At 45.1% G+C, this 18957-nt stretch overlaps 2 protein-coding genes across 2 annotated transcripts; both read right to left on the bottom strand.

The window, feature by feature from the left end:
* Nucleotides 1-1313: 1313 nt before the first annotated feature.
* LOC143625186 (triose phosphate/phosphate translocator, chloroplastic) lies at nt 1314-3964 on the bottom strand. The gene is made up of 12 exons (XM_077095614.1): nt 3636-3964; nt 3498-3566; nt 3071-3136; nt 2895-2973; nt 2704-2824; nt 2526-2621; nt 2322-2434; nt 2143-2220; nt 1942-2058; nt 1751-1850; nt 1564-1664; nt 1314-1482 (listed from the first exon to the last, which is right to left on the bottom strand). The coding sequence occupies exons 1-12, from the start codon at nt 3866-3868 to the stop codon at nt 1465-1467; spliced, it is 1191 nt and encodes a 396-aa protein (XP_076951729.1). The 5' UTR covers nt 3869-3964; the 3' UTR covers nt 1314-1464.
* Nucleotides 3965-5044: 1080 nt separating this feature from the next.
* LOC143625130 (CASP-like protein 1B1) lies at nt 5045-18682 on the bottom strand. Its single transcript, XM_077095572.1, has 3 exons — nt 18465-18682; nt 17964-18090; nt 5045-5295 (listed from the first exon to the last, which is right to left on the bottom strand). Exons 1-3 carry the CDS (start codon nt 18680-18682, stop codon nt 5050-5052), a joined length of 591 nt encoding a protein of 196 aa, XP_076951687.1. The 3' UTR covers nt 5045-5049.
* Between the last annotated feature and the right edge of the window lie 275 nt (nt 18683-18957).

Genomic DNA, 18957 nt, shown 5'->3' with positions numbered 1-18957 from the left:
TATTCAAAGAAAAAAAGGGAAAAAGTGGAAGGGTCATCTTCTAGGCCAACACTTGCCGTTCAAAGTTGAACTCATCGGGAAGAAAACATTTTACTTCAAGGCTACATTCACACTTCTGATGATGTAATTGTCGGAGAAAAACCAAAAGGGACGTGATTTCTGGGCTCGCGTTCACGGTTATTTCTGTCATGAAATTGATAAGTCAAGCCGTACAGCGGACCAAGTAAAATCACACTATCACCAGTTTGCTCATGGGCTGACAAGGTTTTATGGAATTACTACCTTGAGTACGAACAGTGGGAGCGGTATGTCATATGAGCAAATCATGGGTTCTGTTTACTTTCTCATTTTGAATGACACTATAGTTCTGTGTTTTATCATTGTTCTTCGCCCGAACAATGACTGATTCGAAAATTTTGAAAACCGAATAAATGGGACCCCATTGTCAAAAAATTCTAGGTCCGCCAATGCTTTGTGTTCTTGAAGCTTATACCATATTTCAAAAATCGTCCTTTAATCAAGGAAATAATTGCATTATGTTTAGTCATATGCATCTCACATGAGTGCAAATTTGTCAATTTACATTTTCAGAGACAGTTTGTGTAATTAATTTAAATATTAATTTACTTTAAACAAACTCCTATTCTCTGTAATATCGTCCATTCTAGATCTCGTTACCACTAGCATCATCACCACCTATCACCATCACACCGCCCATGTTTTGCTGATTGAAGAGAGAGGTGAGTCCAACGGTGGTGAGCAGTGGAGATGAGAATTGTTGGAATGTTGGTAGAAGTTCATAAGCGAGAAAGTGATCTGCAATATTAAACAAAGTCTTTCGTAAGCGATCTGTTATATTATCCTTTCAGATCACTTAGTCAACTCAACAGTGATAACCTCAACTGAGAGTAGTTGCCATAGCTTTTGATATAACCAAATGTGCGTGCATTTCAAGAAAAGATGGTTCAAATTAATTAGTCACATCAAAAGGTAAATATTTACAAGCTGTGCCTCCTCTATTTAATCAACCATTTCATTTTTAAAATCTACAGGTTATACCTCTATTCATACAACGGGATCCAACCTTCTAAAGACATACACCAGATGCATTTAGTCACCCCTTTTAAAGTAACATGGATTAAAGGGTAAGTCACATAAAAAGATAGTAACGTGGGGACACTTGCATGCATAATGTGGTTGATAGTGACAATGAGTGAATGCCTTCTATACACTTTGGAGTTAAAAGGAAAACAGAAACTCCAGGAGAGTTAGAAATGATATATTGATAATAAAGAGGGATAGAATAATACATTATTATTATAGTCTAAACGAGAATCAGATATGTTTACTCTCATAGACCAAAAAAACGAAAGAAAGAACATCTTCACAATTGTAGCAAATCAGCTACGTGTTGAAACAATAACACTGAGTAATATAAACGCATTCCTTCCCTTCTGCATGCCCTCATGCCGATTTCAAACCCTGCACATAAACAACGTTTAAGAAACTTGTGAACATGCATACATACGTGATGGATTAAATTTAGATTAAATTTTAACTGACCCGTTTCTCTTCTTCAATCTTGGCCTTGATGAGGGAGTAGATTGCAACTCCAGCAATGGCAATGGATGTACCAATGGCTGTTTGTGTTGAAATCTTGTTACCTGCACAAATCATATGATATTTATGTAACGTTGGACAAGCACTTGTTTTAACACGTAATCAGTGAAAGCCACAAAAGAAAGATTACCAAACACGACGATTGAGAAACCAATCACAAACACTCGTTTCAACACATTGCCCACTGCGTGCGTAAGAGGTGCCACCCTTTCAAGTGTGTTGGTTGCAAGCTACCAAGCCAAAACCAAATATAAAGTTTTCATAATATATATAACATAAAACAGAAAAACAAAGTAGCTTGTGATGTGTAAATTGCAATACCTGGTTGTACAGGTGATAGAACATTCCCACCCAAAACAGATCAGTTAAGAATTTAGTCAGGCCAACTTTAGCAATTGCATCACTGAATCCATGCTTTAGAAGTTGAGGTCCTTCCAACTGTTTAAAGATGAAGATAAGTATTTTTGATGTTACAAAATAATATATATAGTCGTACGATAAAAAAAATAGTATTCCACTCACAACTACAGCCGGTGGGATACAGAACAAGAGAGCAATGATGGAAATGTAGGCATACAAGTTAGTACTATCCATATCAGTCTGCGGGCACAAACACAATTGTTATAAACCATTCTTTCAGAATACTCATTTGTTTGATCGTAAATAATAATAACTAAAAATGAAAATGGGCAGTTGACAACCATTGCTTTCTTGGAGTAAATACTTCTGTAAGTGAATGAGATATTGGAAATCATGGCACTGATAAACCCTAGCCAGTTGAATGACAGCTCAGTCAAGGAAGCCATTGACACACCTGCACATTCAGACTTGATTTCAGCTTCTAATAGTAGAAACAATCACTTGAAAGTTGAAACACAACCTGTTTTGGAAGAAAAAGATCATACCAATAACAACGGGAGCCAAAGACAGCCATAAAGTTATGGGAATCGACTGTCCAAGAATAAACTGAGAAGCAGCAGCATTGAAGAATGGCTCAAGGGCTGTTTACAAGAAATAACGAGAAGTCGATCGTCATAAAAAAAGGTAACACATTGTTTACAAATGTAAATACAGTTAGATTACCTTTGATCGTGTGGGTGAATGAAACAGCAACAGCTGCAAATGATATGTTACTGGTGACATGTCCCAAAGCATGACAAAAGGCCACAGGAATAAGAAGCTTGAGAAGGTTTGAGTCAATGGGCTACACAAGATAAACCACAACAAGTTAGTTACTTAACTACCTTTCTATAGAGGGTCAAATTGAAACTTACAGCGCGCTTAGGTAGACCAACAGTCCAGCTACCAAGACAATAAACCACTCCAACTGCCAAATGAATAACCGACACGAAACTGCATATGTAGACAACAATGCACTTAACAAATCGTATACCACATGGCCAAATAACACTACATATGAAATTAGAAATTAGAACAAACAATAACTTACTAGGGATAAGGGAAGTAGTTATAGATCTTCTTGTTGAGTATGTTGAAGATGACATTCAAAAAGTACCTTCACAACACAATGCACCAACAGTATTCAATTTTTTAATTTAAAAAAATTATACAATAATAATAATAATAATAATAATAATAATAATAATAATAATAATAATAATAATGTGACATTAGAGTTAGATAAAGTGTTCATCCTGTATTTGACTAACATTGCTTGCAACCTTAACTTAATATTGTCAATTAATAATAATAATAATAATAATAATAATAATAATAATAATAATAATCAGCAAAAGTATTTAATTAAGATATATTAATAGGAGGTCCCAGTTCTTCCCACCTGCCACCCCAAACATCCATTTAATAACACCTTTATAAAATATTCACTGAAAACTATTAATATGGTTGTAGCATACCACATGAAGAAGAAGAATCCGGTAACCAGCCATGGAAACTTGGCGAAGAAGCCAACCGGAGCAGCATCACTACCAATAAAAAACTCAGTGAGTCAACAAAAGTCAAATTAAAATTCAAATACAGTCAACGGTTCTCACCCGGCGGAATCGCTAGCAGTTGCAGAACACGGCTTGATAGCATCACGCTTTGCCGCCTTGGAAACCAACGGCACTGGAGACGAGTGATCGAGGTTTAGTAAGCTAGGGCGAAGCTGTCGTCCCCAAACGAGATTGCCGCCGTTAGTGTTGAAGGTGGCCGGGGCGAACGTGGTGATCCTGCCGGCAGGTTTGGTGAGGCGAGGAATGCCGGAGGAGAGAACTCGAGACGCCATTGTTAATGAGTTGCAGACAGAGTAACAATAACAATGGTGGTGATGTTATCCTGCACCGGGTGAGGTGTACGATCAGCAGTGATGTTAAATGTTAATAATGTTATCCTGCTCAGTCTAATGTGCACCAATCACTTGTCATCACCACTCAATCCCTCACATTTTGTTTGGATATATTTATACTATATCATTTTATTTATTTATTTATTTATTTATTGGTTAGAGCGTGTTTTTAAAAGGCTAATAAATTAAAATGTGTTTGACTATCACAAAATTCTTTTTTATTTTAGCTTTTTAAATGGTTAAAAATCAGTCTTTCAAAAGCCTCAAATCCTGGCTTTTTGAAAAAGCCAATAAGCATTTTTCAAACTTAATCCCAAACATGCTCTTAATAAATTATAGATTCACCACCCAGTCACAAATTTGTTGTTTAATCAAAGTTACACGATAAATTCCATCGCAAATCAACTGCTATATATGAGTCACTAAAAGCAGGAATATTCATCGTAAAATTTAGTGATTGAGTTAAGACCGAAATGTCCATAGACAGTTTTACAATTAGTATTGCGACCGAAATGTCATAATAATTATTACAAAATTAGCGATTGCCTTGTGGTCGAGATTGTGTTTTTGTCACAATCTATGTTTGTGCCTCACTCACCGTCGAAGAAGTCTGAAGCAGCTGAGCTCATCCTTTTTGCTTTCTGGGCCCAAAGCAGTGTAGTCTTTTCTGACCAAATAAAGGATTTGAGACTTCTTTGCTACGCTACTTTACTAGAAAAAATCCTTTTTGAGTCGTATCAATAAAGAGAAAGGTAGATCCATCTATCCTATCCAATTTCTATTTTGTTATCCAAAAAAGAATCTATTTCAAACACAATATACATCACAAGACAGGTCATTTTTGTCACAAAATTTGTGCCTGATCATGTTTATAGCAATTAACCGTCACAAATGCATAACTTGAAACAAATTAGACTATAACATGGATATGAACAAACTCAAATCTAAATGAGAAATCTCGAGCACGTAAGTGTACAAGATGTCTAAAAACACTAAATAAATTTTGTGAACAAATTGTGCATAATAAAAAGCATGACTTGTAGTGATGGGATTGAACATTACAATAATCATGCAATTAGTACATCACACTGATACATAAAAAACACACACACACACAACAATCATGCAGATAAATTATGGTTCTTGGAGGGGTTGAATCTTCCATGTTCAAAGGTATTAACCAAGTTAACGAGCATAAAAAACAAGATTCCAATGTACGAAGCAAGCATCGCGCCTGATGCTTGGTCACAAAATCTATCAAAGTTGTCGCAAATTTTGTTCCAACGCGCGTGGGAGTTTCCATGTCTAGCTAGTTCCCCCATGAAAGCAACAGCAGTTGCTGCACCGGATAATACTGCAATTGTTACCTAAAAGACGTTTAAACTTTTATTAGTTTAAACAAAATACTCTGAAGAAACACTAATCAACCCCGGGCAGATTACAGGTAATCTGGGGGCCAGGTAATGTTTCCCACGAAGGTTAGGTCCAGCAGAGTAGGTTGTACTTCCGGGAACCTGCAAAACAGACACCGTAAGCTCGTCACTGAGAAGGGGGGGTTCCTCCTTGTGACCACCCTCCGGCGTGAGAATCAGTCTATATTGCTCTTTTGAATATAAAAGTATGTGAATACTATTAGAGCAGTTATCAAGTAAGTTATACGAGATAGTAGATGATCTTACCATTCCAAGATATTGGAGTATTTATAGCCGAAGGTAGGTTTTCTAGAAGGTACAGCCGGCTGAATAGTATTCCTGTTCAACCAACAGTGGATTACGCACAGGCCATACTGGTTAGTGGGTAGGTTACAGCCAACAGTAATAAAGTCGGCTGCACTATTCCACCAACTGTAGACCATGCACGTCCTACTGACTGTGGATTGTACGCAGACCATGCTGGTTGGTGAATAGGTTACGGCCAACAGTAATACTATTCCACCAACTGTAGGCTGCGCCTGCTCCACAGTGAGAGTTGGTGAGTAGGCAGCGGCTAATAGTGACAAACAGTACTAGAGGGTGCTCCTCCTCGCACTGTTGTCGGTGAGCTGTCACCCTGTGATTGGCTCATGGGCTGTTCTGGTCAGATCGTCTGTCCTATCCATACCTTGGTAGGTATGGTACAAAAGATCTTTCAGAATCAGACTGGCTCATTTGGGCGGGATTGTTCCCGCCTTGCTCATGCCTTCACGTGACTGCTGAAGTAGCTAATCTTGTACGTGTAGCCTTGCTGTCTGCGGGTAGCCTTCCCTGATGGCTTGTATCCGCAACTGCGGGAACAGGCGGGGTACTTCACCATTGAGAGGCTTTCCCTGCGTGTACAGCTTGCGTACTGCGCGTAAGATTCTATGAGCATGGTGGGTCCTGCGGGAGCAGATGGCCTTTGCGCAGACAACCCTGTTCAAGGTGAGTCTTGCGGGACCAACTGGTCTCTGCTGGGACCTACCTCTTCAAGTCCCCCCAGTCCAATGTTCTTCTCATGCGTGTTTAATAAAGTGAGGTGAACTTTTGGACTTAAGCAAAGGGTTTTGAAAAGGGTTTTGTAAGGTTTTCCATGGGAAGTCCTTGTCACTTGCAGAAATGCCCGAGTTTCCTGCTTGGTCTCTGGGTATGATGCGGGTAGGTCTGTAACCTCCTCGCAAGTCAGGAGCGTTGAGTCCCAGTTGTATGTATTTTCCATGAGGTTTTGGTAGTTTTGAACATAGTGATCAATTATGTTAAGACCACCAATTCCATCTTAGAGCTTCAAACAACGTAGTTCTCGACGTTCCCGCTATGCGGGGATGTTACTTCCGTTTCCGCAAGCATTGCCCAGAAGATCCTTCTTGGTTTCAATTCCCAGCGGAGCGCTAGGTATGTGAAGGGTTTTGCCTTAACACTGTACCTGCGCTCGTCTTACGGTTACTTTACTTCCAAGGTATTCCTGGCGTCAATTCCCTGCGGGTGCTAGGTATGTGAAGGGTTTTGCCTTTACACTGTACCCGCACCTGTCTTATAGTTACTTGGTTGCCGGGGTACTTGGCTTCAATTCCCTGCGGGTGCTAGGTATGTGAAGGGTTCTGCCTTAACACTGTACCCGCAGCCGTCTTACGGTTACTTGTTTACCAAGGTTTTCTTGGCTTCAATTCCCTGCGGGTGCTAGGTATGTGAAGGGTTTTGCCTTAACACTGTACCCGCAGCCGTCTTACGGTTACTTGTTTGCCAAGGGGTAAGGGATATTTTCCCGCTTACTTTTTAATATTTTCGAATTTTGAATTTTGAAATTCGAAGAGTTGGTGAAAAGATAAGAACAGTCCAAACTTCTGAAACGTCGTGCGACAGTTTCTTCTGACTGTGTCAGGACGTGCAGGAAGTTATGGTGACGTGACAGAACATGGTCATTCCAGTCGTTTTTTCAGGCGCGTGGGCGTGATTTTTCAGGCGCGTGGCCGCGAAATTACTGGCACACGTCCTTTCAACAGCTGTTGCCAGCCTGCTTTTTGCCACGTGTCATAGTTTCATTGCACCTTTGATTTCTCTCTCCTCCGCATTAAATTCACCGCATTGATTGCGATTACTATATAAAGGGGGAGAGAGTTATCTGTAATTCACACTTTCACCTTTCTTCTTCTTCTTAGTGATTTCCGGCAAATACTCCCCTTTTCAGGCAAGCATTTTCCCGAAATCACTTTCTTCTTTCCACCATGTCTTCTCATGATACTGATGATCAGAAGACTGCTGGCGAGTGCCAGTGTTCTCTTCCTGTCGATCTGTACCAGTATATCGTCAGGAAGTTCATGCTCGAGTCTCTCGAGCCTGAGTTTCCTGAACCCCACCATACTGTGTACGATGCCCCTAGTGGCAAGATCGGGGTTTATGCTGCATTCTTTGTCTACGGAAACCTTAGGTTTCCGTTGACAAAGTTTGTGTACCGTGTCCTGGAGAGGCACGGTGTGCACCTGACAGAGGTGCACCCCATGGCCATTGCCAAGGTCCGGCACTTTGAGTGGGTGTGCCGGATACTGGGCCTTGAGCCCTTTGTTGACCGTCTGATGACCTTCTACACTTGGAGGTGCATCCAGGGGTGGTACACTCTTACAACCCGTATAAAGGGTTTAAAGATTTGTACCACCGAGCGGAGTCTTCGCTCATGGAGAAGAGAGTTCTTCTTCATATCCGCTCGCGCCGTCCCCATCGCCATGAAGTTTAAGAATGGCCAGGCGCTTCCGAACCTTCCCGCCCTTAACTACGAGGAGGCGGAATGGTTTTCGAAGATATCCCGGGTCCAGTCCCCGGTTTTCCGTTTTCCGGAGTCGGCGATGGTGATGCTGGGGATGAGCCGGGTGTGGAAGGCGGCGAATGCGGATAAGGTTCCGATCGTCCTTGAATATGGTTCGAACTCTACCCCTTATGGTATGTCTTGTTTCTTTTTTGCTGACTACGATTTTTTCTAACTTTCTTGTTGATTTCAGAGGGTAACGATCTTCAGTCGCTCCTGAATCCGCGGGAGGAAGATGGTCCTGCGCGGATGGGTACTCGTGCTCTGGACGAGAACGAGTTGCCCATCCTCGAGCAGACTGCGGGTCGGTTCGTGGAGGTTTACCCGCCAGGCCAAGAGATCCTGAGCCACCGACGGCCAGGTAAGCCTATCTTCTACCCTGAACCTCTCAAAGCTGTGCCTGCTGCTGGAGTTCATGACATTTCTTCTTCTGAGGAATCCGCAGAAGGTCCTCCACTGGTGCGGAAGAGAAAGGCTGCCGTCGCGAAGGGCAAGGAGAAGGTGGCCTCTACGGCCGACCCGGTAGTCCTATCTGACTCGGAGTCAGATAATGCAGAGGTGGCGGGGAAGCCCGGTGGTGAAGAGACCACGGCTCCGGAGGCTGCAGGTGTCACCTCCGAGGAGACAGCGGCAACGACGGTTACCGGTGTCAAGAGGCCGGCTCCATCGGGTTCGCCCCCGCTCGTCCGTGCGTTCAAGCTCAAGAAACCCCGTAAGTGCCCCCATAATTCTTGTCTAGATTTGTTGTTTAAAATAAATTTTTCTAACACTTTTGCTTATGTAGGTGTGGATGTTGACGCATTCCAGGGTGGAGTTGGAGCAAGTATTCCCCCGCCAATGACGGTAGGCTCGGTCAGCCTTCCCGAGGCATCGACCCAGGCGTCTACGCCTGCTTCCGCTGGTTCCAGCCTTCCTGAGGCTGTTCCAGCTGAGAAGGTGTCTCCGCCGGCCGTGAGTGCAATTTTTACAGCATCTTTCACGGAGCCGGCGGTTACTGTTGCTGAGGAGGTGGCGCCAACCATGGCTACCACAGCGGCTGCCACTATACCTGCGCCACCGGCACCGACGGCCGGACCTTCAGGTATGCGCCAGGCTTCCCGCCGATCTATGCCACCTTCCCGTCTGCCTGACCTGTTGGATGGATTTCCTTTAGGTTCAGGTGATGGGTTTGGCGGCTATCGGCCTGTTATTGACCCTACAGGTACGTAGGGTTCTTTTTCCTTTACATATTTTTATCATCTTTTCCTAACTGCCTTTGTTTCTTTTGCAGTGTCGGATTCCAATGAAGTGTATGTTCCAAGATGGAACATACGCCGAGGAACAACCCTTCGCACCCCTGTGGAGTGCGTGGACTGGGCTCGCCACGCTGCTCCTCATGGTGCGTTGGGGGAAGCCATGGCTAGCTACCAAGAGGGTAGGCTAACCAATGAGCTTCGGGTTCTCCAGGCCCGAACGCAGCCCCGCGTCGAGCTGCTTTGTCGTGAAAACGACAAGTTAAAAGCAGCTCGCGCCAAAGATATATCTGAAGCGCGGGCTCTTCGGGAGGAGAACCGGCAGTTGGCCGCTGCCGCAGCCGAGAAGGAGAAGGCATTCAAGGCCCTTGAGGTTGAAGTCCAGGCGCGACTCGAGGCCCGCTCCAAGGCTGCCCAAGCTGTGAATGAACAGCTTCGGCTGGCCAAGGAGACTGCGCGAAACTCAACTGAGAGGGCTGCCAAGGCTGAAGCTGTTGCTGAGCCACTTCGCGAAGAGAATGAGCAGCTTAAATGCAAATTAAAGGCTCTTCAGCATGCTCATGACGCCTTGGCAATGGAAGATGCCAAGAAGCTGCAGGAGATCCTTGACCAGAGGGGGGTGCTTGACCGTACTGAAAGGAAACTCAAAAGCGTCGAAGAAGCTGCCGCCAAGGAAGTTCAACTTGCCAACCTTGATAAAAGCGGAGCCGAACGTGCTTGTAAAGAAAGTCAAGCTACCCTCCAATGGTTGCTTCGAGAAGCGTTGCCTCAGGTATCCTCTTTTTCTTTACGCTTTCTGCTCGTAATTAGAAAATGTTCTAACTTTATTCTTTTGTAGGTTGTGCGTCAGGTCCTTTCAGAGACCTCTTATGACGATGCGATGAGCGCAGCCCTCAACGCTTCTCATGAGGATGGGCAGAAGACTGGCTTCCTGCTTGGTCTAGGGTTTGCTGAGAGAGGCTTTCCGCCCTCCAACTTCCCTTTATTCAATGTTAACACTGAAGCTGCTTATGACCAAGCTGTGAACCAGTACGCTGCCTTCCCGCATCCAGTGGTGGAGAAGGTGAATGAAGCTGCTGCTGCTGATGATGGGCTAAACATCCTTAAGGCTTTCCTTGGGCAGCCGCGCTCTGATGGTGCTGGCCCAAGCGGAGGTGGCCCTGAAGCCTGATCCTGAAGATCCCTTCCCGCTGGTAGGATAGACTTAGCTTTGTATAGATTTCTTTTAGGCGGGTAGTTACCCAGCCATTCTTGTAAATGATTGTGAAATATTAATCTCTTTGCGTATAAGATTGTTATTTCCTTCCTTGGGTTCTTTGCTTTATAAACTTATGACTTGCATACTTAGTTTAAATTAGCAATTTCCCAAGTGTTTAGAATAAGAACCTTTGAACGTGGTTGATGATGGGCTAAAGTTTCGCCTCCTCCTTCGTGATTGTGCGGGTAAAACCGTCACTTGCACTTGGTAGGATGGCTAACCTTTACCCTCTATCTAACCTGCGTGTAGGTTTTTCAAAATTTCTAAGGCATTAAGTTAAACCTTTGAACGTGGTTGATAATGGACTAAAGTTTTTGCTCCCTCTTTCGTGATTGTGCGGGTGTAACCGTCACTTGCACTTAGAAGGATGGCTTTAACTTTAGACCTATATCTGACCTGCGTGTAGGTTTTTCTTATCCTTTTTTAAGTGTTCATAAGTTAACCTTTTAACGTGGTAGATGGTAAGTTAAGTTTGGCTTCCTTGAATGTGATTGTGCGGGTAAGACCGTCACTTGCACTTACAAGGATGGCTAAACTTTACCTACATCTGACCTGCGTGTAGGTTTTCCTTAGAACTTTTTTAACATTTTGGCGTTGTGTTTATGCGGGTATTGCCGCCTTCCACACGCAACTACTTCTTCCTGTAAGGGAAGTTCATAGGTTACAAGCTATCAATACATCATGAAAGGAGAATCATTTCCATTAGAAGTGGCTCTAGGCCTTTTCTTTACAAGTTGGAATTGATCTACATATAACATTTGCGTAGTTGAGCTCCATTCCATGTTCTAGGGATGGGAGTGCCATCGAGCCTTTCGAGCCGGTACGCGCCCTTTCCCAGAACCTCTTTGATAATGTATGGCCCCTCCCAAATCGGGGCCAACTTTCCTGGGCGTTGTTGGTTCGAAGCCTCGTTGTTACGCAGTATGTAGTCTCCTTCCTTGAAGTTGCAGAGTTTTACCCGCGTGTTGTAGTATTTTTGCATTTGTCGTTTGTAGTTTTCTTCACGCACGGCGGCTAAGTCTCTGCGCTCTTCGGCTAGCATAAGGTCTAACCGTCTTTCCGCATCATTGTCTTCTGGTTGGATTAAGACCCTTGGTGAGGGTAAACCGATTTCGACTGGGATCATGGCTTCAGTGCCATAAGTGAGACTGAACGGGGTTTCTCCCGTACTGGTCTTCTTCAGCGTTCTGTTTGCCCAAAGGACGTGTGGAAGTTCGTCCACCCAACCGGATCTATGTTCCAAGAGTCTTTTCTTTATGCCTTCGACGATGCTCTTATTTGCTCTTTCCACCTCACCGTTACCTTGCGGGTGTGCCACTGAGGTAAAGGTGTGGGTGATTTGAAGTTCTTTCAGCCACTGCTGCAGCTTCTTGTCAGCAAAGTTGGTGCCATTGTCGCTTACCAAATTCTGTGGAAGTCCAAAACGACAAATAATAAATTCCCAAATAAATTTTTTGATATGCTTTGCGGTTGTTTGGGCTAAAGGTTTCGCTTCTATCCATTTGGTGAAGTAGTCAATGGCTACCACTAGGAACTGAACATTCCCAGCTGCTGTTGGAAATGGGCCTGTCACGTCGATGGCCCACTTCTGAAATGGCCACGAGGAAGTGACAGGAACAAGATCATTTTTCGGGCGATGCGTGTTGGGTGCGTAAAGCTGGCAAGATCTGCATTTTCTGATGTATGCCAACGCGTCCATATGCATCCCCGGCCAGAAGTATCCCGCGTTGTTTAGCTTGGCTACCACAGCGCGGGGGCCTGCGTGTACTCCACAGATGCCTTCGTGAACCTCCCTCAGGAGGTAGTCAGCATCTTGGTTGTCCACGCATCTTAACAACGGGCCAAGAAAGTTACGTCTGTAAAGGGTGTCATTGATCAGCTGATAATTTAGTGCTTTACAGCGTAGTTTTCTTGCCTGTGACTTCGACTCTGGTAACGTTCCTGCTTCAAGGTATTTTATTATTGGGGTCATCCATGTTTCTGTACCGGTTTGGATGACACAAATTTCCTTGTGCGGGACTGATGGTGTTTCGAGGAGTTCCACGCGGATGTCCTTTCCCAAGTGGGTGAAGGCCAGTGATGCAAGCTTGCTTAACGCATCCGCAGATTTGTTTTCGCTGCGCTTGACGTGTATCACTTTACAATCATTAAAATCGCGCATGATGGCTTTGGCTTGGGCAAGGTACAGGGCCATTGTGTGGTTCACAGCCGTGTACGTCCCGTTTATTTGGTTTGCCACTAGCATGGAATCAACGTGGGCTTCCAAATTTTTGACACCCATCTTTCGCGCAATCCTCAATCCGGCCAGGAATGCTTCATATTCAGCTTCGTTATTCGTACTTGGGAAATCCAGCCGAATAGCATAAGTATATTCCTGGCCTGCTGGGTTTGTTAATTTTAACCCTGCGCCTGAACCCTCGTTACTAGCTGCTCCATCAGTATAGAGTCGCCAGACCTCATCGATTTCGTGTGCTGGGGAGGGTTGAACCTCCTCCTGGCACTCTTTCTCCCGCGCAGCGGGGACTTCGGCAATAAAATCAGCCAGGACCTGGCCTTTAATGGCTGGTCTCGGCTTGTATTGAATCGCATATTCTCCCAATTCAATTGCCCATTTGGCTAGGCGTCCCGATAACTCGGGTTTGCCTAGAACATTTGAGAGTTTGAAGTTGGTGAGAATAGTGATTGGGTGACCCTGGAAATATCGTCTCAACCTGCGTGAAGCGTGTATAAGTGCCAAGACCAGTTTTTCCAGGGTAGAGTACCGGGTTTCCGCGTCTGCCAGCACGCGGCTAACATAATAGATTGGCATCTGGATGCCTTTTCGTTCTACAAGCAGGACTGCCCCGGTTGCTCTATCTGTTGCGGAGAGGTATAGGATTAACTCCTCTCCCGCTTGTGGTGCTGTGAGTGTTGGGAGTTCGATCAGGCGTGATCGAATCTCCTGGAAAGCTGCTTCCGCTTCTGGTGTCCAGCGGAAGTGCGTTTTCTTTAAACAATTTCTTAGTGTTGACACAAAAGGGAACGACCTATCCGCATGGTTTGCCAAAAAGCGGTTAAGCGCGACTAGTCGTCCATTAAGTGTTTGAGCCTGTTTTATGGTGGTAGGTGATTCCATTTTGACAATGGCTTCGACCTTTTCAGGGTTCGCTCTGAAGCCATCTTTAGTAATAATGACCCCTAAGAACTTCCCTTCTTCCACCCCAAATGAACACTTGCTCGGGTTGAGCTTCATGTTTATCTTTCTGAGCGTGTTGAAAGTTTCCTCAATGTCTTTCAACATCGTCTCTGGCTCGGGGCTTTTGATGACCAAATCATCCATATAGACTTCCAAGTTTCTCCCAATTTGGGCGTGAAACTCTTTGTCCATTAGTCGTTGGTACGTGGACCCCGCGTTCTTAAGTCCGAACGGCATCATTTTATAACAAAATGTGCCATCGGGCGTCCGAAAGGCGGTTTTGTCCTGGTCATCCACAGCCATGTGGATTTGATGGTACCCCTTATACGCATCCAAGAAGCATTTAAGGCGAAATGGTGCCACCGAATCCACCTTGAGATCAATTTCTGGCAACGGATAACAATCTTTGGGGCATGCTTTATTCAAATCTTTGAAATCTATGCACATGCGCCATTGTTTGTTATTCTTCGGTACCATTACGGGATTTGCAACCCATGTTTGATATTTGCTAACGCGCACGATGCCCGCATCAAGGAGTTCCTTGACTTGGGTTCTGCACGCGTTGGTTTGCTCGGGCCCCATTACTCTGCGCTTTTGTACGATCGGCGTTACGGCCGGATCGCATTTGAGCTTATGCTCTGCCTTTCCCCGGGGTACACCAGTCATGTCGGCTGGTGTCCACGCGAAGATGTCTGCGTTTCGCTGCAGTAAGCGCTTGAGTAAGGTGCGTGTTGGATCAACAATTGTCGGGCCAATGGTAACGGCCTGATCGGGATATTTCCCGTTGAATGCCCACTGTTCAGGCTCAGTGATGGTTTGTTTGGCCATCTTCGGTTTGGGTTTAGAGGAGACAGATGCGATGCATACCTGGGGAATGCCCGTGATCATCGCTACGCCTTCAGTTGTTGGCCATCCCATCATGCCGTGGACTGAGGATACCACAGCGTTGAATCTTGCCATCCCGTCTCTCCCGAATAGGATGTCATACGTATGATGTGGTTTTTTCATCACAACAAAATCCACATCCTCCGTGCGTGAATAATTCCCATCGGTGAGAGTGACGGGGAAAGATAGGATGCCCAAGGGAGTGTTCATGCTGCCGTCAAACCCTTCCATTGAAGCATAGACCGTCTCCAGGCGTTCTTTGTCTTCATCATCGAGCTTGTCGAAGAACTGCCTGTACATCACTGTCGACGATGCGCCATTGTCAACGAGGGTGCGGGAGGTGATGTAGTGCCCCAGCTGGCTTTTAATGACAATGGGGCCTTCTTTGTTTGGGCCTCCCGGCACTCGCGGGAAGCGCACTTCTGCTTCCTTCCATGCGCATGGTTCGGTCATTGGTCTCTTTCTTCCTCTGACCTTACCATGGACCATGTTGATGCTAATGTCGACGGGCTTCCGTCCGTTACCCCTGTACCTGTTGTCGTTCCTTCCTCCCTTCTTGATAGATGCCACGAGGTGTGCGAGCCTCCCATCCTTGACGAATGTCTCGACGATGTCCCTCAAGGATGTGCACTCCTCAGTGCTATGGCCCTTTGTCCCATGGAAGTCACAAGACTTGCTTTGATCCGCATTGGGTTTCTGTCGGATCACTGGGGCTTTTGGCCATGGCAGTTTTTCCGTGGCAAATATCTCCGTGACGCTCTTGGTGAGTGGCGTCCAACGGTTTTTCCGGTTCGAAGGGTGCGTTTTGTCCCTTCCGCCAACCAGAGGGTGAGAGCTTGAGGGGGTGTCAAAGTTTATCCTTGACTGCCAAATACCTTGCCGCCTCTTTTTGTTTAGCCGGGCGGTTCTCACATTGTTCTCCCTTGTCCTCTGCGTGTAGAGGTTTGTATTGTGGGGGAGATCTCTTCCCAGCTGTTTCTCTGTTTCGGCAAAGCGCTTGGCTGCCGTCATTATGGCATCCCACGTGGATGGCATGCCGTCTTTACCCGTCAGAGTGCGGATGAGTTCTGGGTATTCAGCGCCCTGAATGAAAGCGGCGCGAACGAGGTCTTCACTGATGTTGCCCAGACTCACCTTCTTGGAGTTGAAGCGGGTGATGAAGTCCAGTAAGGATTCATCCTCTTCTCTGACACAGTTGAGGATCGTCCACTGCTCCTCAGTGTGCTTCCTCTGTTGACTAAACTGTTGACTGAACTTGTTCTGGAAGTCTGCCCAGTCATAAATGTGGTGGACCGGTAAACGGTCGAACCATGCTCTGGCTGCTCCTACCAGAGTCATCTGGAACATGTAGCACCACGTGGGTTCCGTCCAGTTACTGACGGTTGCCCCCGCAATGAACCTGTTCAGATGGTCATCTGGGTCGGATAGACCATCGTATGTGCCAATGTTGGACATTTGTTTGGCACTCCTCGGGGCGATTGCTTCTGCAATGTCCCTTGCAAATTTTGACCTTCCTGCGTTTGTAGCAGTAGGTCTAAAGGCCTTGGAGAAGTCACGCTCGCTTTTTTCTGTGACTGGTTGGAATGCTTCCCCAAAATTCCTTTTTGGCTGGGGATCCGTTTCCTTACGCTTCCCTTTCGCCCTATGGCGAGGGTTCGCATCGGTGTCGGAGTCTTCCCCCTCGCCGTCTGAGTACTCGTACTCACTACTCATGTTGAGGTGCTGACGAGTACTACCGAATTCCTCAGCTTGTTGGACTGAACGCAAGCGTTCGTCCAACTCAGCCTGAAATTCTCTTTGACGTGCCTCGGCCCATGCCTTCACTTGATCAAGTGTTTGGCGAGGGGCTCGAGGTCGTTTTTCCAGCTGGGCATCAGTGAATCCCAGTGGAATATTTACTCCACTTGCCCCTACATGAGTGACTGGGGTAGTGTTCGTAAAATGTATTTCACTTGCCCCAGCTTGGGTGGCTGGGGTAGTGTTTGTAAATATTGTGTTGCCGGTGTTTACCCCAGTGGCTGGGGTTGTGGTTACCGGAATTTCTCTAGTCATCTTGGAAGTTTTGAAAAACTGGAGAAAGATGTAGTTCTAGCCTTATGCACGGATGGCGCCAATGAAGAAACACTAATCAACCCCGGGCAGATTACAGGTAATCTGGGGGCCAGGTAATGTTTCCCACGAAGGTTAGGTCCAGCAGAGTAGGTTGTACTTCCGGGAACCTGCAAAACAGACACCGTAAGCTCGTCACTGAGAAGGGGGGGTTCCTCCTTGTGACCACCCTCCGGCGTGAGAATCAGTCTATATTGCTCTTTTGAATATAAAAGTATGTGAATACTATTAGAGCAGTTATCAAGTAAGTTATACGAGATAGTAGATGATCTTACCATTCCAAGATATTGGAGTATTTATAGCCGAAGGTAGGTTTTCTAGAAGGTACAGCCGGCTGAATAGTATTCCTGTTCAACCAACAGTGGATTACGCACAGGCCATACTGGTTAGTGGGTAGGTTACAGCCAACAGTAATAAAGTCGGCTGCACTATTCCACCAACTGTAGACCATGCACGTCCTACTGACTGTGGATTGTACGCAGACCATGCTGGTTGGTGAATAGGTTACGGCCAACAGTAATACTATTCCACCAACTGTAGGCTGCGCCTGCTCCACAGTGAGAGTTGGTGAGTAGGCAGCGGCTAATAGTGACAAACAGTACTAGAGGGTGCTCCTCCTCGCACTGTTGTCGGTGAGCTGTCACCCTGTGATTGGCTCATGGGCTGTTCTGGTCAGATCGTCTGTCCTATCCATACCTTGGTAGGTATGGTACAAAAGATCTTTCAGAATCAGACTGGCTCATTTGGGCGGGATTGTTCCCGCCTTGCTCATGCCTTCACGTGACTGCTGAAGTAGCTAATCTTGTACGTGTAGCCTTGCTGTCTGCGGGTAGCCTTCCCTGATGGCTTGTATCCGCAACTGCGGGAACAGGCGGGGTACTTCACCATTGAGAGGCTTTCCCTGCGTGTACAGCTTGCGTACTGCGCGTAAGATTCTATGAGCATGGTGGGTCCTGCGGGAGCAGATGGCCTTTGCGCAGACAACCCTGTTCAAGGTGAGTCTTGCGGGACCAACTGGTCTCTGCTGGGACCTACCTCTTCATACTCGCATATATATAAATAATTAATAATCTAACTTTGATGTTATAGTGGATTAAGCTATCACAAAGGGTAGCATACACGTACCATGTCTAATGTAGCAACTGTTATAAATCGCAGGCCCTTAAAATCATATTTTTGGTTAACAAAGCACACGAGTGATAACATCAATAGATTATGAAGACTCGCAATCCCGTTAGCTACTACAAACATTCTGCATCAACAAAAAAAAATCATTATAAATATCGACAAACACTAAATATAAGTTGTATCCCACGAACGTTTGTACTCCGTGGGGTGAAACTTTCTTCAAACTCCAGGACAAAGAGACCGAGCCAAACTTTCTTCATTATATCATGCTTTAAACTTGATGGCCTTGTTGCAATATTGTATAAGCATCTCAAAATCTTTTTACTCCATGTTAAGTGTTGTACTTGTCCATGTGTAGACATTATATATTTCTCATTTTGCATAAATACAGCTTTTTTTTGGCATTTTACTTTTTTAGTCCTATAACAATTTACGGTTACTTCTTAAGTATACAAGGACAAGAACGAACACATACATAAAAGAGAAAGAAGAACTTACATATTTGCCGGAGTATGTTGGAACTTGGCCGTGACGGTGATCGTAACGGGAGCATTCCCGACTGTAGCAACACCAAAAGTGTGCGACTCTTTGTTAAGAGCCATAACAATCGTAGCGGCAGCTGTGGCAAATAATGCTAGAACCCTCAACAATATCACCAAGATCATCACCCACGACCTTCTGATGCTACCATCATTCACTAACTTTTCTTCAGCCATATGCGCCTTTGTTCGATATAATAAAAATCAAAATGTAGATGAGGGTAGGTAAAAGGCGGAGATAGAGTTGAAGACATATATATAGTTCTTACACTAACGGTATATATATATAATGATATGGATGTTGAACTCCATAATTTGTGTGTGTTGTAAGTTATGTTTAGTGATGTAATTTCTTTAGGGAGGGTGTGACCAAACCTTGTATGGATTGGTGTTGGTTGTTGAGAAATCAACTATGGAGTATCTTGGCTTAGGTGTATATGGCTCATCTAAAG

Source organism: Bidens hawaiensis, unplaced genomic scaffold (assembly GCF_021521415.1).
Source record: "Bidens hawaiensis isolate Kalapana, Puna unplaced genomic scaffold, B.hawaiensis_p1.1 tig00004020_1, whole genome shotgun sequence".
NCBI classification, from domain to species: Eukaryota; Viridiplantae; Streptophyta; class Magnoliopsida; order Asterales; family Asteraceae; genus Bidens; species Bidens hawaiensis.
This window is presented reverse-complemented; position numbering and strand designations above follow the sequence as displayed.

Excerpts from the sequence above, each read along its gene's own strand:
- LOC143625130 (XM_077095572.1), bottom strand. The coding sequence starts at position 18,682 with ATGGCTGAAGAAAAGTTAGTGAATGATGGTAGCATCAGAAGGTCGTGG. Across the intron at positions 18,091-18,464 it reads CAACATACTCCGGCAAATAT|AATGTTTGTAGTAGCTAACG; the intron begins GTAAGTTCTTCT and ends TTGTTGATGCAG. Across the intron at positions 5,296-17,963 it reads CAGTTGCTACATTAGACATG|GTAACAATTGCAGTATTATC; the intron begins GTACGTGTATGC and ends AACGTCTTTTAG.
- LOC143625186 (XM_077095614.1), bottom strand. The coding sequence starts at position 3,868 with ATGGCGTCTCGAGTTCTCTCCTCCGGCATTCCTCGCCTCACCAAACCT. Across the intron at positions 3,567-3,635 it reads ACTGCTAGCGATTCCGCCGG|TGATGCTGCTCCGGTTGGCT; the intron begins GTGAGAACCGTT and ends TTTTATTGGTAG. Across the intron at positions 3,137-3,497 it reads GGATTCTTCTTCTTCATGTG|GTACTTTTTGAATGTCATCT; the intron begins GTATGCTACAAC and ends TGTGTTGTGAAG.